The following is a 23788-nucleotide window of genomic DNA, read 5'->3' as shown; positions in this document are numbered from 1 at the left end:
GCGATTGGCGCATGGTCTGGGGGCCACATGCGCCCGTCAAGAATGGGGAATATTCATGACGGACAAGCGCATTCACGACCCGGTCCCTCCACACCTCTCCGCCCCGAGTTCTCGACAGTCGGAACCTGGGAGAAGGCAGGTGACACCTATTCATTCGCTTCTGGTCCAGCCCTTCGCGAAGTCCTTTGGCCTGACAATGCCTTTGCCCGCAGTGCTCGGATCAGGTACAACGATCAATTCTCCCATCCCCAATCAGCATTCTTCCGACAACCAGGCCAGATTTGCTGGACTTCCGCATCACTGTTCTGTCCATTTTAGCTGTTTTAACCTTACGACATACGCGAAGCTATCCTGATTGGAGCATCCGCGGCTCATCGCACAGCAACCTATGATGAATTCGTTCACAAGAAAGACCGCAAAGTGCGGGGAAGGAAATAGGATACCAAAATACGTCCGCGGTGATCCAGATATGGAGCATCGCTGATCACGAGAAAAGACCATCACTATCCTGCTGGTAGCGTTCACGACGAGCGATGCGCGATGCGAGCGCTGGCAATCAAGCGCTGCTCCGACCGCCGACAGCAGAAGATGTGAACGCTTGCGGTATGGGCGAATCGAGGCCTGAAACTGGGTAAGTTGTAGTCTGTCAACGTACAGGCGGAGCTCCACATGCACAGGTTAGGTACATTCGAGACCAAGTCTCCCTTTCCTACCAGTACGCGGGGTGCTTTCCGGCCAGCATTCGGGCACAGCGCCATGCCCCAGCCACTAAACAGTCGCCAAAGCACGACGTACCTGGCATGAAAAGAACATTTTCAATTCCGAGACTCTGCCGGATTGGGGGCCGTCGGAGAACTGGGGAATCCATAGGGGACTTTGAGAGCCTCACCATGGCCGTGGATAGCTATTCAGACTGACAGAAGGACGGTGTTAGCCAATGATAACACTCGCATTAGAAATGAGCGTTTCGCGAATGACGGAACCAACCTTCGTCCTTGTCAGGCCATGATGTTGAGGATGGCCACGCGATAGAGGGGACCAGTCTTTGAATAAGGGGGCGGATAACCGCTGAGTTTAGACGCAACGTTGTCCCGACCCACTAGACTTCCCACATGATAGGATAGACCAGCTTCTCGATGCCTAAGAGAAGGCAGTGGGTAGCAAATACACGTCGTCTGGTTGGTCGGAATACTTCAGAAGAATACATAAGAAACCTCTGGAGGCGCAAGATGTAACCCTGATGACGATAGGCCGCTGATGGACACAGCCACGGGCGCTTCGTGCCCGACTGCTTGACGAGAGATATGGTGCGGCGAAGCCTCGAAAAGATATCCTCAAATGAATGCTCAGTACGCTGCCTAGAACGTATCAGAGGATTCACACAGGTGCTGAGTCAATCGACCACCCACCGTTCCTTTTTTTCCCATCCCCTAGCTGAAATGGACCAGTCGCCCATAGCGAGGATCCGGAACAACTCTCCAGTTCATTATCACGGCCCTAGACAGGCAATAAGCGAAACACGAGGTCTGAAATCTGGATCCGCAGCCATAGAATACACCTAGTGTGAGGCCATGAATGCAACTCCGTGTTCCGCCCGGACCGTGGCGCCGATAGCCTTCGTGTGGGTCATCTAAACGTCACACCGCAAAACATCGCATCGAGTGGTAGGAGATAGTGTCGTCGCCAACCAAGGATGTTCACGGCGCGAGTTCGGGGTAATTTGGCCGTCAGAATAATGGTATCGAATACGCTGGGGTAGACGGGAAGTGATGTCCACGCCGCACCCAGCATCGGCTCCATAGAAATCGCTTACGTCTCATCGTTACACATGTTGCAATCCGCCACATAGAGTTGAACTTGTTTGTGCCCAAGCTCGACGCAGAAGGTCGCAGACTTCGCTGCATCGAAGCCTCTTTGACCGAGGAAGCCGAGGACGAGCAAGGGTATCGAAACCGCATATTTTTGGCATTTCAGCGTCCAGGAAGAGTATGTGATGCGTATTTCTCACCGAGTCATGGACAAAAGCCACAGAATCGATGTCCACCCAATACTTGGTCATTTCGGAGCCCGCCGATTGGCCAATTTGTGGACACCCCTTCGGCATGACAAGAGTCGCGCAGTTCATCACGTGCACAGACCAATCCATAGGCTAAAGACTTGAGCCAACATAAACTCGCAAGTGTTCCGTAGAAGATCTTAAAGTGGACACTCACGAGCGGGGACATGATACATTGAGCGGACCGATCGGAGAGCCGTGCAATTGGCGGTACCGTCCGGTGGGGCTGATGAGGCTTGAACACGTTTCGGGGCAGTTCTAGATGGGGAACCATAAAGCTCAGGTAAGAATCTCCGCAGAAAGATGCGCCAGTGCATCTTGAGTGATCAGACTCCGAAGAAGTTGGACCACGACGAGCAGCGATGCATGAAGACCGAGTGTCCGGCGTGCCACTCTGGCGGACGTGCAAAAAGAAGCCAACAGCGTAATAAAGTGACTATAACGATCGCATCTATATGTTCATCTAGAGCTTTGCACGCAAACCAAGCTCACGTGCTGCATCAACCCAGGAGTGCAAAGGTTTGAATGTGGCGGAGAGAGTACAAGAGGTCGTTCAACCTCGCATCACGTGGCAAACCGGAACTTTCCAGTTCAGACGCCACTGACCTCCCTGAATTACGCGTCGCCCGGGCCAAATCGCCTGCACTCAGCGCAGAACGCCCCGCAAGACCTTTTACTTGTACTTCCCCCTGTGATCTCCGTGTATACTTCAGAATGGACGGCGCGGGACTTGATAGAATGATGCAGCAGGTAGCCGCTCAGCAGCGGGGTCAGGCTGCACCAGGAGGCGACCACCCCATACCGGACAAGTGCGCATACACTGTCCTCGATAGTCCGGCGTGCTGATACATATCCACAGCGGGGAAGTCATCCATATATCCTCTCTTGCCCTCCTGAAGATGCTGAAGCACGGGCGTGCGGGGGTGCCAATGGAAGTCATGGGACTGATGCTGGGAGAATTTGTCGACGACTACACAGTGCAAGTTATTGATGTGTTTGCCATGCCTCAGTCAGGAACAACTGTGTCCGTCGAATCCGTGGACCATGTGTTCCAGACTAAGATGATGGATATGCTAAAGCAAACTGGTCGGTGAGTGATCTATATGATCCACATATATGCGTCGAATCTGACGGTGCACAGGCCAGAAATGGTTGTCGGTTGGTACCATTCTCATCCTGGGTTTGGTTGTTGGCTGTCCAGCGTCGACATCAACACCCAACAAGTATGTGGTATGCATCTATTAGGTGTTTTCACTGCTGAAATTATGGCAGTCCTTTGAGTCCCTCAATACCCGCGCGGTCGCTGTGGTCGTGGATCCCATACAGTCAGTGAAAGGAAAAGTCGTCATTGACGCATTTCGCCTCATCAACCCTCACTCCGTGGTCCTCGGGCAAGAGCCACGACAAACTACGTCTAACATCGGTCATATCAACAAGCCCTCCATTCAATCTCTAATTCACGGCCTCAACCGTCATTATTACAGTATTGCCATTAACTACCGCAAAACTGAACAAGAGCAAGGCATGCTCATGAATCTTCACAAGCGGAATTGGACAGAGGGATTGAAGCTGAAAGACTTCAATATGCATAAGGAGTCGAATGAGAAGGCGATCAAGGTGAGAATCATCTGGTTTACTATGAAGTCACTCTCTGATGGGGCTGCCGTATATTAGGGCATGCAATCTCTATCAGAAGCGTACAATAAGTCTGTGCAGGAAGAGTCTACGTTAACAGCTGAGCAATTGAAGACCCGGCATGTTGGGAAACAAGATCCGAAGAGACACTTGGAAGAGGCTGTCGAGAAGGCGATGGGTGACCAAGTAGTGCAGAGCTTGGGTACCATGCTACTAGCAGAACTGTAATCTTCTATCTTATCGACCGTGCTGTGCTTCGGACCGACTGTTGCTGCACGGATGCCGTGTGTGTGCCAGTCGCGGCATCAGTAAGTGATACTGTTGTAGCATCCCACCGATCTAGCCAAAGCTAACCTCACGACGGTCGGCATCAGGTGGTGCAGAGCAACTCTCATGGCACAGGTAGAAACCGTTGTTCATGTCCGCGGAGCTGTGCTAAATCGCTTCTTTCATAATAGCGTCGTGAGTTGAAACTCCGTCGCAACTGTAATAACAAGGCATATTCCGGAACATCAGCGACTGACGTTCGCGTAGAAACTGCGATGCTGCTTCTGATCCTGTGCGTGCTGCTTCGTATGTAATTACTGGATGCGGTCAGAACAAAGACGCCTCAGGGAGTCTATTCCAACTTGGTCACCCATCTGCTATTTCCATTCTTGGCAGCGAAGTTGAGCTGCTAGATATGGTCGTGTGTCAACGACCTGACGGCACAGATGAGAGACGCTCGAAAACATACTCCACGAGGCAGCTGATTGGGCATGCCGCAGGCAGGGATGCTTCTTAAAGTCAGCCTAGTCCGCGGACCAGGTACCGATTTGCAGCGTAAATGCGCTCTCATTGCAGTGCATTTATTCCGCGTACTCGACAATAATGAGACGAAATCGCGGTAAGCGTGCTGCTGCCCTTGAACAAAGCTCCTTCTGGACATGTACATCGTGATAGGAAGGTGATACGGACCTTTTCTAAGGTATGATAATCATGTGTGTGCGAGTCTAATGTTCTATCCTTGTGGTCATGCTTCTTCTCCCTTATCTCTATCTCGGCCATCGGAGACGACGCGAGAGTTTAGGTTGTAGTTTGTTTCGAGAACAAGAGCAGCATATGGTGTGCACGGCAGCACGGCCTTTCACTTCGGGTTCGCCGCGCTGCCCGCGCTCACCTTTGCAACTCAGAGTTTCAGGATCTTGATGTTCACATGCGCGCACAGTGGGGTCATTGGTCAACTTGGAGGCCTGAGTGGTCCAGCATGTAGAGGGCGATGGATGCCTAGGTGGCGGCACACTAACAGCGCAGTATCGAGTTGCCCTGACTCCTGATATGGGTGGATTCACTTGAGACAACACGCAACACGGATAAAGATAAGGCGTATTACTGTCGTAGTCGTCGCTGCTATACGTCCTATCGCCTAATGATATTACAGACAGTCAGGAGTCGTCGTCCTCATCCATGCCTGCGCCGTCGTCGAGGCGCATGAAACTCGGTGAGGCTTGTGCCGCTCGTTCCGCAAGCCATGCGATGTCCGTCTCAGTGTCGCTTGAACTCGAGTCCTGCAATGGCTGCTCTGTTTCGTCGATTTCTTCCTTGATCTCGGGCGGCGTAGAATGTGGACTCCTATGGAATGCGAACGCGGAAACAAAAGGAGACCGTAAACGGGATATGAAGCTCGGACTCCTAGTAGGGTGAGCTGGCGTCGTGCTTGTGCTTGCTAAAATAGTTTGTCAACCGTGGGGTATCCAGGCATCCTTAGAAATGGCTCACGGAGCTTATTGTCTCCTTTGGCAGGTGAAGCACGACCTGCGCGTCTTTTACGTGGGCCAACCGGTGGGGCGTTTAGCCAATCCGAGCCGAATGATGCAGGGAGTGACCGTACAGAGACCGCGTCATCGGGTAGGGATGTCGCAGAAAGGCGGGATCGTCGCAAAACACCCTTCTCGTTGTTGAAACCAGACTCGGCATCCGAATCGATGGAGATTTGACGTTTGCGGCGCACGCGTTCAGGGAGAACATCTCCATCCGGGGTCGGCTTCTCAATTGCATTGACAGGCTGGTTCGGGGCGGCCACTTTGTCAAGAGTAAGGCCAAGCCCAGCTTCTCGCACAACTGCTGTCTGCCGGACCGCGAGGCGACCTCGTAGTATTTCACGCTCAAGAAGGAAACGGTTCTCAATCATGTGTAGCTAGTGCTGAGGTGAGAGAGTTGGTTAGATGCAATTCGACAAAGAGACGAACCTTGGGCCAAGTGACGAGCTCCCCGACACGCATTTTCCGCTCCAGCTCCTTGCGATCTGGATCCGTGAGAATATTGATCCAGTCCTGTTACACAGATGAGAAACTTGACTCGAGAACAGAGCCGAGAGCCTACCATGAAACGAGTCTTTGGCCAAATTCTGGTACAACACGTCAATGAGCGATTTTCCCACCAAGAGGAGTCAGGTAGGGCTTACGTGACTGATCCGTCGAACCTTTGGAGGAAGACGCTGGACCAGTCCTGGCCTAACAGCTGGGGCATGAGCTCCAGGTCCCGAATAACCTAATCCTAGTTTAACTTGAGTCATCCAATTTCGTTCATGAAACACACACCTTGAAGTTCTTCGTCAATTCGAGTTTGAGATATTGTTCAGCAGCGGAAAGGAAAAACCCGCCGCGCCAGCCTGATGTCTTGCTAAGTACGGAAGCGCGTGAAAGCATGCAACTACATACCTTTGCCCTTCCGGTGAGCCACAGGCCTACCAGGCGATCCTTGCGGAGCGAAGAAAAATAGATGTACATGCGGATTAACTTGTGACACGATAGGGTGATTGACTAGATCGAAAATAAGCTAATACACCACAGATCAGCAATATATGCGCACCGTTAAACAGGATATTGAGTGATTGTATGGGTATATCGACCCGCAAGCTTCCATCTTTGAACTTAGAACCCCAGTTCCATGGGATTATGCTGCCATCCTTCGTCTTCTGCATCAGAACCACTGGGTTGAGAATTCCAGGTACAGCTGCAGATGCGATCATAGCCGACCAGATGACGCAGTCTGGCGCGGTGAGATAGTTCAAGAGCTTTGTAGGAGAGTGCTGATCGAATGGAACAACCGATATGTTCAGTGCTCGGCCGGTACGCTCGTACGCTTCCCTGAAAGTAAGGGATCCGCGAGTGAAGAATGTCGCCTGCGGGTGATTAGCAGATGCCCGAGTGCTGTGCATATATGCGCACCTTTCGAGCCCATGCTACAGTATCAAACCTCGCCCCAGTCTGCCGGAGTCTCTTGAACCACACCCGGAATGGATCCTCGCATGCAGTGATCTTGTCTGCGAGCCTGGGTACAAGCAATTGTCGCAGCTCCTCCTCCGTTCTCGTGCAAGTCAAGGCGGCCACAAGGCCTCCGGCTGACGTGCCAGCAATGACGCGGGGGAGCAGGTTGGCGTCCAGAAATGCCTTGATAACACCGAAGGAGTAGTAACCAAATGTGGCACCTCCGGAAAGGCATAGGGCGGAGCTTCCCAAACCGCGGTTGACGTCTCGGAAGAACCTTCGCCTCTCTTCAACCGTGATTTCGTTGCTGTTGCGGACGAACGCCAGACAGGACTCGACCTCCTTTACGTACGACTCAAGGAGAATCTTGGTGCCGTAAAATGTCTACAGGTATCGGATTAGCATCACAAGTCAGACTATGACCAGTGGACTTACTTCACTATACAGCCGGGGATTCTCTGTGCCTGCAAAATTGGGCCGAAGGCAGACTTCCAGGACCCCAATCAAGCCCCGAATGTCATTTCTCTCTTTGTGAAGCCTGAGTGATCGTCGGACCTGATTTTCATTGTATCACCATTCCACAGGGGAGATAGGTATGGACGTTACCTTCTTCACCAGTTGATAATCATAGTATGGATCTTCGTCTATCTGTTGCGAACCGTAAATATAACCGACACTGCACGGGTTGGTATGCGCACATGTTTCCATATATTGAAGTCCAGATACTCATCCATCATCGTAGCCGCGCTCTTCCACTCTTCGTATGTTTTGGCACTACGGAGTTTTCTCCGAAGCAACCGCTTGCGCCCCCTCCCTGGATGACAGAGTCAGCACAGCAAGGACAGCTAAATATACTCAAATGCCTCACATGCGAGCACCCATTCGAATACATTGACGATCTGACGTATTAGCACATATAGATAGAACTCGGCGAATATGATCAAGAACAGAATAAGCTGTGTTCCACGTCAGCCATTGTTTGTCTAGGTAACGGACAAAACACACCAGCAAGGGCCATCTGAATATCTGGTACGACCACTCTTGAGCTCTACCATGAGATGCAGGAGTTTTTCGCCTACCACATATTAGTTTGAACAGTCATAGCTGCCGCGATATCGGACAACGCGCACCTCTTGACCTTTGTACTGATGGGCGCGAAATCACTAACTGCAGAGACCTTTCGGACTCGGAACTCCGGAGGGCTTCGTCTTGAATCTAACGGAGAAACAACAGGACTTTCTGGTTCAAGAATGTCCTCTGCAGAAAGTGCGCGAGCAAATGCCATAATATGTCTGCGGTCATTGTTAGAACACGACACGAGTTAGTTAGTAGAATGCGCACTCTTCGTTGACATAGTCTGCATTCCAGAGCTCGTCTTCACGTGAATCAGCTAGCTGTGTCAAGCTGGATGCGCCTGGATTTTCGGCGGCCATGATGGACAAATTACATGAGGTGACTGAATTGACTGAAAGAAATAGTGGTGGGTCGATGGCGGCACAGGGGTTCACGGCGCGCTTCGGAAGGCGGGGGAAGAGAGGCTCGGAGGCATTCCCGCTTATGACGCTGAGAAGGTCGCGTGAAAAAGCATGCCCCGATTTGGTGAGCGCCTTGTCAGGCGCTCATGATATGCATTGGCGCTTGGCATAGACGACCGTAAGGACCGCAAGTAATATTGGTACTAATTTCACAAATCTATCGTGTACATAAGATCATGGCCACCATAAAAAAGCAAAGCGTTACAGACCCTCCCCAAGGTGTGCTCCCTATCACATAACATCAGAAACGCAAACGACTAGCGACTGTCACACTGACCAGGGATTCCACCTCTTCTTCCAATGCCTTCAACTCTTTCATCAACCGATCCCTTCGCGCAGCCATCAGTTTTAACCTCCTCTCCTCTCCTTTGTTGGCAGCCACAGGGATGGCAGGCTTGGTAGATCCCTCGTTCTGCTGTGCCTCCACCTAGTGCTAGTCAGTCCCTTCCTAAACAATGCGTGCAACGAGGCACGCACCTTCTTCTGCAGCTGAGCCTCTCGCCTTTCTAAGACTCCCAATGACTTTTCTGCCTTTGAGATAAGCTCGCTAACTTGCGGTTCTATCTCCTCCACTAGCTGCGCTTTGTATTTTCTTAAGACGTCCTCATTAATAAGAACAAACAGCTAGACACGTATCAGTACCCCAGTTTTGGTTGAAGGCCCATCTCGTACGCGGTTATTCTCGAGAACCTTCGTCAGCCTCGGCAGATCTCCGGTACCATCCTTGAAATCCTCTAAGAGCGCCTTGAGCTTCGCAACCATCCGCCATTAGCCATTGGACAGAGTTTGAATTAATCAGTCTTACCGTGTTTGTGCTCTGATTTGTCGCGTTGATGCAGGCTTCTAGATGGGGGAGATACGGTCGTGGACCATCCGCCTCTTTAGATCCTGATCCAATCCCAGTAGCTCCAGGAAATATTGAATGACGAGGATAGACGGACGAGCGTCTGTAGTCCATGGGGAGATGCAGTTGTTGGAAGGTGAAAACGACCGTGATCTCGTGCGCGTTGAATGACCGGAAAGAAATCAGACGCGTCGACGCGTCCCGGAAGCAATTCGAAGGTGGTGTATGCATTCCACCCTACTAGTGTAGGTGCACTAGATCTTCTCGTTCGACCACGATGTCCCCGCATGCCTTACCTCCCTCTGCACAAGATACCATTATGCAGGATGCTTCTTTTGCACCTAGCTCAATGTTCAAGATCGAGTCGCCAGTGAAGCGGGATTCATCGGTTGAGGTATCAGCCTCGAGCTCGACCACCCCGAACACGAGCTCGTCTTCCTTCGCCCTAACATCCCGTCTTCCTGGAAGGGCCTTCATGTGCCCACTACATGGTATAATATACTCACTGATGAGATGCTCGATCACTAATTTCGGTCTTGCTATAGTGGAGGTGTGTATGAAGGCTCAGAGTAGCACGGCCTCCAACAGAGTGGAAAAGTCCGTTCGCACATGGATGATGTCGGACCTCGCCTCTGTCATACCAGGGACTTACCTGGAAGATTGGAGAACGGTGGGGAGTCTAAGGGATGTTGTAGAGTCTGTCTATGTATCAGAGACATGTAAGTAACCCTTCATAGAGTGCATGAACCGTTCTCATACTTTCACAGCATATCCTGTCAGCTCTGTCGACTTGACCAACTCGTCCATCAACATTCACGTCTACACCCCAAACACATCGGAGCCGGAGGAACTCACGAGCGCTGGAGCCGATGAAGGGCAAACTATCAATGCCGCCACCGTGTGCCTAATGCCAAGCGCGTCCGTCGAAGGATTATGGCAAAGGTATATGGGTCTTCTTGTGTGTTCACACATCTCATTTCGCATCTAGTCTGTATTATGGAGATGATGTCAAAAGCCGTCTTTTGAACTACATATATGCTACTATACGATTTTCAAGGGCCGGCGTCGACGCGAATGTGGTGTCCTGGAACCGGTACGAGTCTCTGTTGGCGATCATTGGCTGACTCACTTACGAGATAAAGCGTGCTTCTGTTACATGGCCCACCTGGGACAGGCAAAACATCTCTTTGTCGTGCCCTTGCCCATAAGCTTTCGATTCGATTGGGGAAGGAATACCCGGCAACGCAGCTTATCGAAATCAACTCTCACTCCCTGTTCTCTCGCTGGTTTTCCGAATCCGGTAAATTAGTTCAAGGCCTTTTCAATGAAGTAAAGGAATTGTGTGACGACGAGGACAATTTTGTCGTTGTTTTGATAGGTGTGCAGACCCTTCATACGTGATTACTGATATAGCCTAACACGTCTGCAGATGAGGTAGAAAGTTTGACTGCAGCACGGGCGGGTTCTGTTTCTTCGGGCGAGCCAATCGAATCCATTCGAGTATGTGATGCAAACCGGACACCCGCCTTACTCTGAACGGTGTACCAGGTCGTAAATGCGTTATTGACACAACTCGATAAACTGAAACATCGCAAGAACGTCTTGGTGGTGACAACATCAAATTTGATCGATTCAATCGGTACGTCCAGGCCGTCTCGGCTTGAACAGCCAATCCTGACTGTATGATGCAGACCCAGCCTTCAGGGACCGGGCAGACATTATACAATATGTCGGGTTGCCTCCTCAAGACGGTGTCTATTGGATTCTGAGGGATTGTCTGCTAGAGCTCATAGAGAAAAAACTAATTGCACCGGTGGTAAGCCGGAGTCGAACCCGCGCTTTCCAATCCAATCTCACAGCCGGTACAGAAACTATTAGATCTCCCCGAGTATCGCCTCATTACGAAGATGACCGAGTCTAGAGCGAAAGAGGCGAGCAATTCCCTGTACAGCCTGGCTGCGAGATGTAAAGGCATGTCAGGTCGGACTCTCCGTCGGCTGCCGGTGCTTGCCGCTGCCCATCATTTAACTGGGGCAGATTTTGACCCTCCTCCGCCAGTTGAGGTGTTTTTGGAAGCCATGGCGATGGTTGTACAGGAAGGGCTTGCCCACGCCGGTGTTTAGGGCCTCGACTGATTGTATTCGGATTCGTTCAAAGAATGTAGCATTCATGTAAAGTAGTGTATCACCCGCAAAATTCCGACTGATACCGTATTTCATGCAATGATAATGTTACCCTTACCACAAGGCACCGACATACTTTGTTATTAACAATGATCATTGGTCACCACCCTGGTTGGTGGCTATTACTCGTATACAATAATTTTTGCTTTGTAAGGGCGACGTTGAGATGCGTGTCGTCCAGCCGGACAATTCCCAAAGACAGTGGAATAAGACAACAGAAGGAAAAGCAGCGGCAGTGACGAAAAAGGGAAATTATGCGCCTTGGCCCACACGCACAAAGCAGCATGCGGCGTCAGGAGGAAGCAGGGGGAGATTTGATGAAGTGAATCATGAACGTGATGATGGGCATGTAACAGGAACAGGAACGGAAACATAGGAACAAAGCAACAAAAGGCCCTGTCATCATCGAGCAGCGGTGGTGGCGCCGGCCCCAACACGCTTCGCGTCTGCCTTGGTAGCCAGTGCACGCGCCTTCTCGTTCGCCGCAGTGGAGATAGTCATGTACGTCCTGCCGGCAGGCTCTTCCCCGTAGTCGCCATACTCATGTGACACGCCCACGGGCGCGCTGGGCGGAGAGCCAACCGTCTCGACCGCCAGACGCATATCGGCGTCCACCTGTTCCAAGCCTTGCACATATTGACGAAGCTGGACAAACTGCCTCGTCTTGACGAACTGTGAAAAAAATAAGCATACCGCGATCCAAGAGTGCAGAAAGAAGCGTACCTTCGGGACCGAGTCGGTTGCCATCAGCCGGAAAACATGGTTCTGGATACGCTCGTACAAGCGGATCATGTTTTGCAACTGGGTGGCGGTAAACTGGGCCGTCTGTGCGGGCTCGACCTTGCCCACGAAACCCTTCCCATCCACCGAAAGCACGTTGCTGAGGTACGCATCCAGCTCGTTCCTCAACCCGTGGTCGATGTTCAGCTCGCATGGGGACGAATGCGCCAGGAAGGTGTTGAAGATTACAAAGGCCATCTTGATCAGTCCGTCCTGATGCTTCTCCATCTGACTGCCCTTGCCTGCGGTTGGGACTGCGCTGGCTGCAGAGGCAGACGAGGAAGTGACGAAGCGGCGCTTCAGGTCTTCCACCTCCAACCAGAAGGATAAGTTCTCTTCACAGAAGTTGCCGCGCAAGAAGTCACGGAACAGAGAACGCAGCGCAGGCTCAGCAAGAATAAACTTTAACCGATCCGTGTTGCTCTCCTTGGGTGAGTCGTGTGCGGAGCCATCATCAAGTTTGTTCATTCGCTCCGCTACGGATCCCTTGCGCTGCAGTTGCGCCTGAGCTTCCTGCGCGGCCGCCATACCCTTCGGTCCTGCAGTCGGACCAGCACCGGGGCCGTAGTTGATGTCTGTGGCGTGAACTTCACTGCTGTCCTCGGATGGACGTCCACTTTGGTCCCCTCCGTTGGCAGCAGTAGCAGCACCAGAAGCACCACCAGCCCGCGATGGTACGTTCCAGCGAGCAGTGCGCTGGCCCTCATCGGTGAGGCGGTACAAAGTCTTCGGGTTGCAAATGAACTCGGCCTTCGGCTGGGGAGACAGGGATTAGCCATGTAAATGATGCGAGCACATACATTGAGCTTACCAAGGCCCGGATGGAGGTACCCGGCCCTCCCTTGACCTCGAAGCTGATCGTATCCTCCCTCCTGCTCGAATGATCCGTTACATATTGAATGAGCTGGTACCTAACAAAATGAGCCATGAGCTCTGCGGCCTCATCACGGGCAACAATGCTTGAGAAATCGCAGAGCCAGTCGAGCGCGGCAGGGGAGTAGAAGCAGTAGCGGAAGAGTTGGGGACCCTTCTGGCCGTCAACACGCTCGGTCACATCCTGGAGGAAGATGCCTTTTGCGCGCTCGTGGTGCTCTTGTGCCGGGTCAGGTGGCATGTTGGTCTCCGACGTGGTAGGGTAGTTGGGCTGACGTCCTGCAAATCGACGGAACAAGTCCACAATGGGAGTCTGCGAGATGATGATGTCGTCATCTTCTGCCCGACGCTCGAGGTGAAGAAGCTTCATGCAGATCGGCTGGGTGGCGAACACTTTGACGAGATGATCCGCCGTCATGCCGTTCTTGGTGATGAACCGTTCGAGAATGTGCAATCCCTTCGGTGTGACCTGATATGTTCCACGATCCTTGAAGATGTTCGACTGCCTGTCGCCAGCGTTCTCAATCAAGCGAGCATCCATGAAGTGCTGGCACATTGACTTGGCCATTTCCCGGGACATGGAGAACGTAGTCGTTGTCGTAGTTGTCACGATCCTTGTTGGGTCTTTGGGGTCCGGCCCGCGAGTGGATTGGGAAAACTTCAGGTTGGCCAAGTTCGCACATGCTTCATCACTGAGGGAATGCAGGCCTTAGCTGTGTGCTTGGAATGTCAGACGAATGTACTCACGTAGTAAAACTGTTTGGGATCTGACGGAAGAACTGCCGATGTGTTGTCAGGTCAAGGGAGACAACAAGAGTCGCGAACAGATCGAGTGTATCCTGGGAGTGATTGATGAGTATCAGAATGAGGTGTAAGTATTGCAGTGACTGGATAGGGACGCACCTTGAGGAACGGCCGACCGCGCTTGGTCGTCTTCATCATATGTGACGATGAATGGCTAGAACGTCCTGCTTGTGCCATTGCGATGGATGTTGTTGAGGTATGGTGTCTGGTGAGAAGAGGGGATTGACAAGGTAGGAGGGGTTGATTATGCGGGAATGTACTAGTTGATGAAGGGGCGGACAGAGGTCAGGATAAGACTGATTAACGACCCGGGAGCAAGGTGTACGAGGAGGGAGACGGAGGTGGGAAGAAGAAGAGAAGGGTGATGTGGGTAGGGGGGCAACAAAGACGGAGGAGGGGGAAAAGGAAGTGAGGAAGAAGGAGATGAGAGGTAATGAAGGGGGGGCGATGAGCGGGTTGCGGCGTGTGTGCGGGTTGCCTGGCCGTCGATGGTGCGTTGTGTGTGTGTTGTGGGGGTCCCAGGGGGGTGTATGTAAGCCGTGTTTGCCCCCGTGTGTGTGTTGAGGTGACTGTGGACACGGCCAATGGTGTTTTGCAATTCCTTTTTCTTTACATTTTCTTCTCTCCTTGCACCCTTTACCTTGCCGTCTCCCGTCTTTCTCCTCCCCTGCATGCCAGGGCACCACCTGCCTGCCAGCCCTCATAAAGCTTGGCCTAACTGAATGGCTCATGTCCTTCTTTCCTTTCTCTATAGCACTTCCTTTTGCTCCCGACGTCCCAGCCCCTTGACGACCAGCCACGCCCCTATGCTCCCGTAAACGTCCGTTCGCCAAGGTCCACCATGATTTGCTGGGCGATATCAACGTTTTTTGGGCGCTCGCTTGAGATTAAAACCTACAAGACACCTGTCAAAAGACATCAACAACCACAAACACCCGAGGTCTGCGACGAAGATCTTTCCGCAGGTCCCTGGACCTATCATCCCGCTTCTCATTATCCGTCGCCGACTTTAAAAAAAAGAAACTTGTTTAACCCAAAACTTTCATGAACCTGCCCCTCTCCGCGGCTTCCGGCTGTATCACGGAACGGACTTTAGAGGTGTATATCACGGTCACGGCTTCTATTAATCTTGATCTGAGATCTGCATCACCCCTGCCCCGTTCTCCGAGCTCCGACTGCTTCTGTGGTCCCCACGCAGGCGGATGAGCGCGTCAAGACATGACAATATACTTGCATCTTCCGTGCAAATCTTTCGGATTTTTTAACCCAATTCTCCTTTGTTCCAGAGCCCATTAATATTTTCCGGCTCCGCTCACAAACGGAGTTGCAAGATCCGACGCTCCCCCCATCCCTTTGACCCTTGGCTTTTCGGCCCGGAGGTGGCATTGTAGGTCAATTATAACAGCGAGGTAAAGGCACGCTATTGCATCATCCATATCGCGCTGCCATGGCCTGACACACGCTAACCATTGAATAGACCATTAGGCGCACCAGTGGGGGACGACCGAAGCGGCCCGATCGTTCCTAGCCTCCCCACTTGATGCAGGCCTTCGAAACCATATCTTCCTCCTTTCCGCACTCCCTTCCGCTGGTGCGTGACAAACAATTTGCGTTGCTCCAAGTACGCAGATCCAGATCTGCCGAAAACGATTCGTCGCCGTCAATAATGTCAATCTGCGTGAGTCAGCGCCTCGAGGGAGCCACGCACGATCTGCATTACCGTAACGAGGCCTACTGCGCAATTGATAAAGAAGCGACATGGCCGAAGGAACCCCTGCCGGAGCAGACGCAATGTCCCCGACCTGGTATCGCATCGCATCTCATCGCAATTCATCTCATTGCCCCATCCATGGTCACGGGTCAGATTTTCAACAGCAACACCGGTTATGGTAATTAGATGTAAGGAAGTCGTCAAGACGATTGAAGCTTGGAGTCGGAGCCGGAGCCGGATGCCCGGAAGCTTGGCGTTTATCGTTTATCGATCGGGACGGCGGCCGAAAGGATACAGATAAGAAAACAACCGTTAATGTCACAGCCCCTAGAAGCCTGAGTGGAAAGGACCGCTCCAAGCAACAGGATATGTTGGAACTTTCCATATTTGTGCGAGTTTGTTTGAGTTGCACCTGCGAAGGAAGAAACAAGGGTGGCTCTCGATCTTCTTATCGAATCTACGTCATTCTCTAGGAATGATCTCACACCTCGTTATCCCCGCGTCAAGGAAGTATCACAAAGTCGCCCAGCTGACTGACTGACTGTGGCTCTCCACTCCGAACTACTCCGTACGCCTGAGCCAGACTACTGAGGCCCTGAGATGGGAGGCTGGTGAGAAAGCACTTTGTCGCGCATCGGCGGTATGAGATCGCGGCGGGGGGGCATTCCGTTCCCCTCAGATTCAACACGGTGCTCTAAGTGATGCCAGCCACATTCAGCAGGCTGGCAAAAGGTCAAGAGCCATCACGACCATGTCTTTGGTCCTACTTCAGCAGTCTGGGCCAGGTAGTGACCTCCTCTGGTACTGGCGATCTATGCTGGCATCACGTGTCAAACCAGCATATGCATATGGTCTGATTGCTGGTCAACATCGTCACAAGATTTGCATTCGTGTGATCATTATTGGCGCGCCTGGGGGATCTTGATTGAAGAGTCTGCGTCGTATCTTTATGAGGGGTTGAATGCTGTCGGTGATGTGATGTAATTGCTTTCGCGGGCGCTTCAAGAAGAAACTGTGAGAAAACAAAGGTGTTAATTGTAATGCACACTTGGGTGCTGATAAGTATTTGCAGGACGATTATCGACCATGGGGGGTCGGTGGACAACCCCGAAGAGCGCCTTCGGCAGTACCGGAGCCGCCTCCGCCCGGTCGATGGGTCCGATCGTCCGCTCACTTCCCGTATCCGCGCCGTTGAGCGCACCATCCACCGCCGCGCTCACTGCACCGGCCCGGCCCTGACTGCCCCACAGGCACATCACTCCCCCGAAGCCGACGATACTGTTCTATATATGCAAAATATTGTCAACCATGCCAGCCGATACTCGCCGCAATCGTGCTCTCATCCTACTCTGGCGGTGTCAGATACGACGATAAATTGCTCTTGACTGGATCGTGGGTAGATTTGGTCAGCCTGCAATTGTACGATATCTGAACTGCCTAAGATGACAAGTGCAGCTGGCTACTACATCTATGCCGGGTGCGCATCATCATCAGATCAATAAGGTGGCGATCACTGATACGAGCGCAGCTTCGTGCCGCTGCTGAAGACGTTCCTCACGATCCTCTCAGGCTATGTACTTACCCGCAATGGGTTATGGACGCCTCAAGGGGCAAAGGGGTCAGCAGTGGTGAACGTCGTACGTCCTTAGTCGTGTGCATTCCTCGTATGTCATTGCTGATTGAGGTCTCCCATAGAATGTTGCATTACCATGTCTGGTCTTCTCCAGTATTGTTCCGGCTTTCAACAGCACAAACATCGCATTCCTCGGACCAATATTCCTCATGGCGTTCTTTTATATTGTTAGTCGTCGCTCTCTCTATCTCGTACTCGCTTATCATTTGCGCTTAGTTCGCCGGTCTCTTGATGACCCTGATCCTGCGTGAAATCGTCTTCGTACCCCGCCAATTCCGCTGGGGCCTCATCACTTGCGGCGCTATGTCGAACTGGAACAACCTCCCGACCGCAGTACTCATGACAATATTCATGCACACCCCGTTTAACGGCACCCCAGACACGCAGCTCGGTATCGCCTTCATCGCTGTGTTTATCGTTGCTTTCCAAATCAGCTACTTTGCCACGGGGTTCTGGAAGACCGTGGCTTGGGACTTTGCGGATGCAGATAAAGTCCCTTTCGATGAGAACGGGTATGAGATACCGGAGTCGATCAAAGAGAGGTGGGAGAGGAGGAGCAGGTCGATGAAGATGCTTTGGGCAAGGATCAGGGGCAGGAAGCAGCCCACAGTGGAGCACGACCCAGAGGCGTACGGGGAGGACACGAGTAGGTTGGCTTCTGCGATTCCTTGCGTCTAGCGCTGACTTCGCCAGAAATTGAAGACCAGATGGAAAAGGATATTATCCATGACCAGGAGAAAGCGGCGGCGAGCACTGAGGCGGAGGCACTGGCTGGTGAGCCGGGCCTCGGACGACTTCATCCCCCACACCCGCACCCGCACTCACAGCCGCACGCGACTCCGTCGACGTCTGCACCTACAAAGAGGCTGAGTCCAACTCCTTCCTCAACCAGTGTTACGTTACCCCCTTCCCATGCCAATGCACCAGCGCCCGCCCCCAGTTCACAACCGCCTTCCCGCTTTGTACCACACTTCGTCCGACGGTGGAAAGCACAACTGGCCGAGCGCCTATCACCCTTCACCACTCGCTTCGCGCGGTTCTGGGCGCATCCCGCCTCTATACCCTTCCACCTCGTCTGGTTCATGCTGAAAAACTCAACTTCCCCAGTAACCTTGTCCATCCTGCTTGCCTTGCCAATCTCTCTGATCCAGCCGCTCAAGGCACTCTTCGTGGAGCTTGAGCCAGGATCCAAATATTACGGCTTCGCATTGGGTCCAGACGGAAATCCTTGTTTGCAGTTCATCTTAAATACTGCGAGCTTTATTGGAGGAATATCCGTGCCTCAGGGCCTGATGCTACTGGGGAACAGTTTCGCTCGCATGACGGTATGTTGCCTTACGATGTTCCACTCAAGTTCTTTTCTGAATCTCTCATCCAGATCCCTCGGCCGATAACCAAACTCCCGATAATGGCCGCCCTCGGGATGACCGCCATCAAATGCGTGATTCTTCCGGTAGCCGGCGTCGCCCTCACTCAATACCTCACCTTCCACACTTCTCTCATCCCCCCGGACGCATATGCTCTACGTTTTGTCATCATGTTCCTGTCGGGCACCCCAGGCGCGGTGAATCAGCTTGTTATCACCCAGCTTTATTCACCGGATGGGAAGGCGGACACGCTGGCCGCTTTTTTGCTTGTCCAATGTACGCATTCTTCGTACTTATTGGCGTGCATGCTTCTGACAACGAAATGTGAAGACATCTTCATGTTTATCGGCTCGAGCGCTCTTGCCGCCATCATTCTGAGCATGTTGTAAATTTATCCCGCTGCCACCCATCTGTATTATATTCCCTACAAAACAGCTTCTCTATGGGTACAGTACTGTCATACGAGGTACTTCCTATGCTGGAGCCACGAACGCAACGTTATCTGAATTTAGATATAGACTAATTCATTGGACGTGGTCCTTTAGATATTTTGCTGTTGTCTCGAAGCTCCTTCATTTGCAATATCTGTTCTGGAGCATATATGCCGGGACACCTGCATTCATTGAGAAGAATCCCCCTGTTGCGGTCGTTGCGATGAGTCAGGTAAGGTTGGATCGGGAGCTGTCATAGTGTGATGTCCGTTAATAGCATGCTCGATGAGCAAACGCTGCACCCCCTCGTTCCTTTCCGTTACATTACTTCGGCCTCGTATTTCTAAACAACTCAGAAGAACTTCTTCAAGAGCAGTATTCCCTCATTTCAACAATATGCAGTTCGCAACCATTTTCGCGTCGGCATGCCTCTTATATTGTTTAAGTGGCAACACCCTTCCTGTCCATCCTTTCGACTTTCTTGGAGGTCACTCTCGCAGACTTACATCGTCACCTAAGCGGCATGCCACTGTAGACCAGCTTGGAGATGCTTACCACTCAGGATTTCCTACGGGGTGGGCAAACGATACGCACACAAATGTACTGGACGCGCGATTATCGATTGAAGCATTGGTCGATTCCGTCAAGTCCATCGGTACACCACAGAGCGTCAAGGTCACTTGGTACAGTGGAGACGGGCTGTTGAATCCAAGGTGAGTTAAATGACTCTCTGTCATTCAATGGACCGCTGAGAAATGCGCATATATGAAGCTGTTGGGCTCAGACAGTCTGGCAGCCGACCGATAACTCGTATATATGCGCGCTGACGATCGACGGATGGCTAGACAAACCACCCTGCCTGAGTTTCCTATCGCGTAGGTGCTTTGGATTGCAATGTTGAACAATGTTGACATAGAGTGCAGTATGCAATGGCTCGAAGTGCGTCAGCTGCCGGGTGGTCGACACTTGCGCAGGTTGTCAAGGGAAGCACGTTGATGTCAGCCAGCCAGTGTTCCGAGCTCTGGCGCCGCTCTCTGAAGGCGTGATTAACGATGTAACGATGCACTTAGCAGACGGTCCTCGGGAGTGGTGAGATCCAATGAAGTTTGCTCCAGTGTGGAATTGACGGTCTTGATCAGGGACACAACATTATGGGGACCAAAATAGAAGTGATTGCAACTGCAAAACCTCACATTCGTTCGATTACCATAGAGCCCATATCATACCTTCGGGTACAATAGAAACAGCAGCTCATGCACGAATACCGACTCTCTTTCTCTTCTGTCCTGCAGCGATGCGCTCCTTGATGGTCTCGTCATCTAGCCCCTCTTCGTATAACTCCGCGGTTCTCGTAGCCTCGTCCTGTCGGCGGATATACCGCATGGCAGCAAGATTATACCCGATGGCCTCCTTCTGCCGCTTCAGAGCTGCGCGAAGGTGAATACGCAATGGAATCAGAATAGTACGCATTGTGCGGTTCGCGACGATCTGGTGATGATGAAGCTTCAGAAGGAAGACCAGTATCCGAGACGTCAGGGCAACATTCCATTCCTGTAGGTGGGGTGAGAACGGACAACATGTATCAAGATGGCACGGACTCTTTGGGCCCAATCGTCCAGATAGTGCATCAAAGACACGACCTTGGCAAACGGCAAGACAAGAAGCGCATCATATAGGGCAGCAGTTTGAATCTTCTCCACAACACTAAGGACATAGGCGGCGGGCTCGACATCTCCTAGTGCGGCAAGCAGTGCGTGCTTGGTCGGGCGGGGTACTTTTTCCTTCTGCTCTTCGCTCAACGCTGCCGTTGCTGCTTCGTACTGAACCCATGATTCGCGCTCAGTATCAGCGACGTCCAAAGCCTCCATGATACGTTCGCCAGCCATGAGGGTTTCAGCAGTCTGCTTGTTGACTGTAGTGGCTTCGGCGCCAGCAACTTCGGTGTCGCCATTGACCTGCTGATCCTCGCGATTCATACTGTCCGCAATCCCACGCTCGTACATCTCTTCGAGTTCTCGCTCCCGCTCTTCTTCCAAGAAAAGCTGGGATACTGATGAGTAACAACCCTGCGAGGCAACATATACCATCCTTACCGGTTCGTCGGTCTTTTCCCATATTCGAATAGACTTATCATGGGATCCAGTGACAACAAACTGACCGTTGTGTGCCACAGCAAGCGCCCAGATTTCGGCATGGTGTCCCTCAAACTTCTGGATATTCTCGAACTGCACGGAACGCATCATCAGATTGTCAAAGTCAGGCGAAAAAGAGGGCGAACCTTATCTCCATCCCAATACTTCAATACCTTGTCCTTTCCCACTGACCAAAAGTTGTGAGTCCGAGGCTCGAATCCAACTTGCATGATGCTCTCGTCGTGCGCAAAGATGGACTTGTGACAATCTCCGAAGTCAAGACCCCAGATCTTGATGTTCTTGTCCGCGGAGCAGGTGACGATGAGCTTTGAGTCACTTGAGATCGCCATTGATAAGACCGGGAGCTGTAGTAACAGTGAGCGGAATAACAAGCAAGAGATCACACAGCGAGATACCTTGTGGCCGTATAGCGACAGCAAGAATTTCAAGCTGTCTTCGTAAAATATTTTGACTGTTGAGTCGAGGAGAGACACAGCAATAAGTTTTCCGTTGGGACTGTAGCATGCTCCCAGGACGTCATCACTCATCTTCAGTGTCCTTGCATGCGTCAAAGTAACCAGAGCTCGAGAACTCTTCACCGCTGGTGAGTGGCCTGGATTTTGTTTCAAGGCAGTGCACTTACGGATGTACTGCCTTCCGGGTTCACAGGCTCAAGATCCCAGAACTTGACATCCTTGTCTGCACTCCCGCTCACAAGTGCCTTCCCATCCGGTCGAAGATCAATAGACCACACAGTTCCCTCGTGAGCTTTAATCGTCTCAATCAAAGACGACGACGCAATGTCGTACAGCAGGATCTCGCCAGATTTCGTACCGACGGCGACTTGTCGGTCATCAGGGAGGAAAATGCTACATACTGCGTAGCCACAATCCATTGTCCGGATGCAAGCGAGAGTTTTGACATTCCAGATTTTTAGCGCACCTGTTCCCACGGTAAGCAGCCAGCACACTAAAAAGCTTGGAACGGACCATTCGATGCAGATGCCAAGAGCTCATCATCAGAGCTTATCGCGAGCGTTCGGATGTCGGTGCGATGTCCTGGTAGGTCCAATCCATACGCACGTGTGGCTTCTGTCGCGGAGTCGAGTTTCAGCTTCGCGGGTGACGGTATAGTCCATACTTCCACTGCATTCGATGCCAATGACAAGAAAATCTAATACAACAACGTAAATTTCTGCCGGTATAGGGGGAGGCCTACACTCACTTGGACATCTCCTTTCAAACTAGCATCTGCAGGGACGAAGTCGAATCCTCTTATCTTCCCACTCCCGCGAACAAGTATGTGCCTCGTGTACAAGTCTTCAAGGGTAATCGGTTCGTCCGGTGTGTGATCATTCGCCATGTTCACCTCTCCAGCGTTGCCGTCCGCCTCCTTTCCCTTATCTTTTTTCTTCTCCTTTGCCCTTTTTTTCCTCCTCGCCATCTTCTTCCTCACTTCTTCCTCACTTCTGATCCTGAACACCTCCACCGCCTTGTCCTGGTCCTGCACTGCCAAATACGATTCACTTCGGTGAAAGGCAATTTGTGAAATACGGCTATTGTTCGAGTTGGGGAGGTTGCCGAGTGGGAGAATGAGCTTGGCTATCTTTCCATCTTCTCCTTCCCGGAGCCCCAAACTTAACGCAGCACGGTCAATCTTCCATGCCTTGATTTCTCCGTCTCCAGCTCCAGTGATGATGTTGTCTTCTGCAGGGTTAATGTCCATTGCCCAAATCTCCGCGCGGTGTGCGACGGTGGTCTGCAGACAGTGCTGAGTGTTTAGGTCCCAGAGTTTCAAGAAGGTGTCTTTCGACGTTGTGACAAGATAGCCAGGAAGGAAGGCTGTTGAGACGGTGACGGCGTCTGAAGTAGAGGGATCATCCAACGACACTGGTGTCTGTAAGAACCGGATTGAAGTAATTTGGTCCCTGTGCCCCCTGAGCCGGAACAAACCTGTCTCCGCAACCACGTCCCAAATGATCAGGGCCGTATCCATAGAACCTGATGCAAGTCGAGTGCCTTCTTTGTCATAAGCCAAGGCAGTGACAGCTCGTTTGTGCCCGTTGAGTGCAACCTCAACCGTCCCGGAGCGGGCATTCCATATCCGGATGGAGCCATCCGCGTAGCCTACCGCAAAGGTATCCTGAGTTGGAGAGCGGATGATACACGTCACTTCTGCTCGATGACCGCTTTCATGCCACATAGATAGCTGGATATGGTGTCAGCACGAGGTTCACAATCCCAGATTTCAGGCGCACCAGTTGTGCCTTCTTCACATCCCACACCAGGATGTCCTCAAGCCCCGGCACATATGCCAGCTTGCCGTCAAATAATCCATTCGACCCTGGGCTGCATATAATGCCAAATGCTTGGGTTGGACCCCACCGGAGATATGAGCGGACCATGCCACAGGTATTTGGGTGAGGAGAATGCTACTTCGCCAAGGGTCCAGAAATTTCAGACCGATATTTTTGGTCAGGACTGAGTGGCTGTGCCAATACTGTGTCACGTGAGCTCACCACACTCTTCTTACTGCAGGTTGCGAATTGATCCAGAC

The 23788-nt window shown here is 52.0% G+C and overlaps 8 protein-coding genes across 8 annotated transcripts; 4 read left to right on the top strand and 4 right to left on the bottom strand.

The window, feature by feature from the left end:
- The first annotated feature begins 430 nt into the window (after positions 1–430).
- Positions 431–2219, top strand: DACRYDRAFT_19466 (uncharacterized protein). Its single transcript, XM_040771523.1, has 4 exons — positions 431–621; positions 674–913; positions 988–1358; positions 1410–2219. The coding sequence occupies exons 1-2, from the start codon at positions 534–536 to the stop codon at positions 802–804; spliced, it is 219 nt and encodes a 72-aa protein (XP_040633089.1). The 5' UTR covers positions 431–533; the 3' UTR covers positions 805–913; positions 988–1358; positions 1410–2219.
- Positions 2220–2708: 489 nt separating this feature from the next.
- On the top strand, positions 2709–4156 carry DACRYDRAFT_19465 (Mov34-domain-containing protein). The gene is made up of 5 exons (XM_040771522.1): positions 2709–2865; positions 2916–3146; positions 3198–3279; positions 3329–3673; positions 3731–4156. The coding sequence occupies exons 1-5, from the start codon at positions 2771–2773 to the stop codon at positions 3917–3919; spliced, it is 942 nt and encodes a 313-aa protein (XP_040633088.1). The 5' UTR covers positions 2709–2770; the 3' UTR covers positions 3920–4156.
- Positions 4157–4786: 630 nt separating this feature from the next.
- DACRYDRAFT_112943 (patatin-domain-containing protein) lies at positions 4787–8372 on the bottom strand (the record flags this gene model as incomplete). The annotated part of the gene is made up of 16 exons (XM_040769534.1): positions 4787–5396; positions 5450–5867; positions 5920–6003; positions 6053–6077; positions 6135–6220; positions 6271–6341; positions 6391–6492; positions 6542–6854; positions 6901–7323; positions 7375–7494; positions 7546–7587; positions 7638–7753; positions 7808–7895; positions 7945–8014; positions 8070–8231; positions 8281–8372. 16 exons carry the CDS (start codon positions 8370–8372, stop codon positions 5116–5118), a joined length of 2493 nt encoding a protein of 830 aa, XP_040633087.1. The 3' UTR covers positions 4787–5115.
- A 303-nt stretch (positions 8373–8675) lies between these two features.
- DACRYDRAFT_112942 (uncharacterized protein) lies at positions 8676–9434 on the bottom strand (the record flags this gene model as incomplete). Its single annotated transcript, XM_040769533.1, has 5 exons — positions 8676–8702; positions 8752–8901; positions 8952–9098; positions 9147–9224; positions 9280–9434. Coding segments are annotated over 5 exons (557 nt in total), but the record flags the coding sequence as incomplete, so codon positions are not given.
- Positions 9435–9826: 392 nt separating this feature from the next.
- Positions 9827–11441, top strand: DACRYDRAFT_44804 (thyroid receptor-interacting protein 13; the record flags this gene model as incomplete). Its single annotated transcript, XM_040774609.1, has 8 exons — positions 9827–10037; positions 10086–10260; positions 10307–10411; positions 10461–10696; positions 10748–10818; positions 10867–10957; positions 11010–11134; positions 11178–11441. 8 exons carry the CDS (start codon positions 9827–9829, stop codon positions 11439–11441), a joined length of 1278 nt encoding a protein of 425 aa, XP_040633085.1.
- Positions 11442–11591: 150 nt separating this feature from the next.
- On the bottom strand, positions 11592–14325 carry DACRYDRAFT_19463 (uncharacterized protein). The gene is made up of 5 exons (XM_040771521.1): positions 14058–14325; positions 13902–13993; positions 13093–13846; positions 12225–13037; positions 11592–12173 (listed from the first exon to the last, which is right to left on the bottom strand). The coding sequence occupies exons 1-5, from the start codon at positions 14133–14135 to the stop codon at positions 11904–11906; spliced, it is 2007 nt and encodes a 668-aa protein (XP_040633084.1). The 5' UTR covers positions 14136–14325; the 3' UTR covers positions 11592–11903.
- A 2786-nt stretch (positions 14326–17111) lies between these two features.
- DACRYDRAFT_12940 (uncharacterized protein) lies at positions 17112–19058 on the top strand (the record flags this gene model as incomplete). The annotated part of the gene is made up of 7 exons (XM_040770953.1): positions 17112–17146; positions 17198–17306; positions 17365–17469; positions 17519–17948; positions 17981–18627; positions 18681–18945; positions 19000–19058. 7 exons carry the CDS (start codon positions 17112–17114, stop codon positions 19056–19058), a joined length of 1650 nt encoding a protein of 549 aa, XP_040633083.1.
- Positions 19059–19457: 399 nt separating this feature from the next.
- DACRYDRAFT_60796 (WD40 repeat-like protein) lies at positions 19458–23636 on the bottom strand (the record flags this gene model as incomplete). The annotated part of the gene is made up of 12 exons (XM_040775649.1): positions 19458–19813; positions 19872–19975; positions 20024–20189; positions 20240–20651; positions 20699–21142; positions 21194–21325; positions 21379–21597; positions 21649–21825; positions 21876–22174; positions 22222–22405; positions 22457–23440; positions 23490–23636. The coding sequence occupies 9 exons, from the start codon at positions 23634–23636 to the stop codon at positions 20352–20354; spliced, it is 2886 nt and encodes a 961-aa protein (XP_040633082.1). The 3' UTR covers positions 19458–19813; positions 19872–19975; positions 20024–20189; positions 20240–20351.
- Between the last annotated feature and the right edge of the window lie 152 nt (positions 23637–23788).

This window comes from Dacryopinax primogenitus (assembly GCF_000292625.1).
Source record: "Dacryopinax primogenitus strain DJM-731 SS1 chromosome Unknown DACRYscaffold_1, whole genome shotgun sequence".
Lineage (NCBI taxonomy): Eukaryota > Fungi > Basidiomycota > Dacrymycetes > Dacrymycetales > Dacrymycetaceae > Dacryopinax > Dacryopinax primogenitus.
The sequence above is the reverse complement of the archived record's forward strand: the minus strand, read 5'-3'. Positions and strand labels throughout refer to the sequence as shown.

Bases quoted from the DNA above. Each gene is read 5' to 3' on its own strand.
- DACRYDRAFT_19466 (XM_040771523.1), top strand. From the start codon at position 534: ATGCGCGATGCGAGCGCTGGCAATCAAGCGCTGCTCCGACCGCCGACA. The intron at 622-673 runs CTGAAACTGGGT...AGCTCCACATGC, and splicing joins CGGTATGGGCGAATCGAGGC to ACAGGTTAGGTACATTCGAG.
- DACRYDRAFT_19465 (XM_040771522.1), top strand. From the start codon at position 2,771: ATGGACGGCGCGGGACTTGATAGAATGATGCAGCAGGTAGCCGCTCAG. The intron at 2,866-2,915 runs GTGCGCATACAC...ACATATCCACAG, and splicing joins GACCACCCCATACCGGACAA to CGGGGAAGTCATCCATATAT. The intron at 3,147-3,197 runs GTGAGTGATCTA...GACGGTGCACAG, and splicing joins ATGCTAAAGCAAACTGGTCG to GCCAGAAATGGTTGTCGGTT.
- DACRYDRAFT_19463 (XM_040771521.1), bottom strand. From the start codon at position 14,135: ATGGCACAAGCAGGACGTTCTAGCCATTCATCGTCACATATGATGAAG. The intron at 13,038-13,092 runs GTAAGCTCAATG...CTGTCTCCCCAG, and splicing joins GTACCTCCATCCGGGCCTTG to CCGAAGGCCGAGTTCATTTG. The intron at 12,174-12,224 runs GTACGCTTCTTT...TTTTTTTCACAG, and splicing joins CAACCGACTCGGTCCCGAAG to TTCGTCAAGACGAGGCAGTT.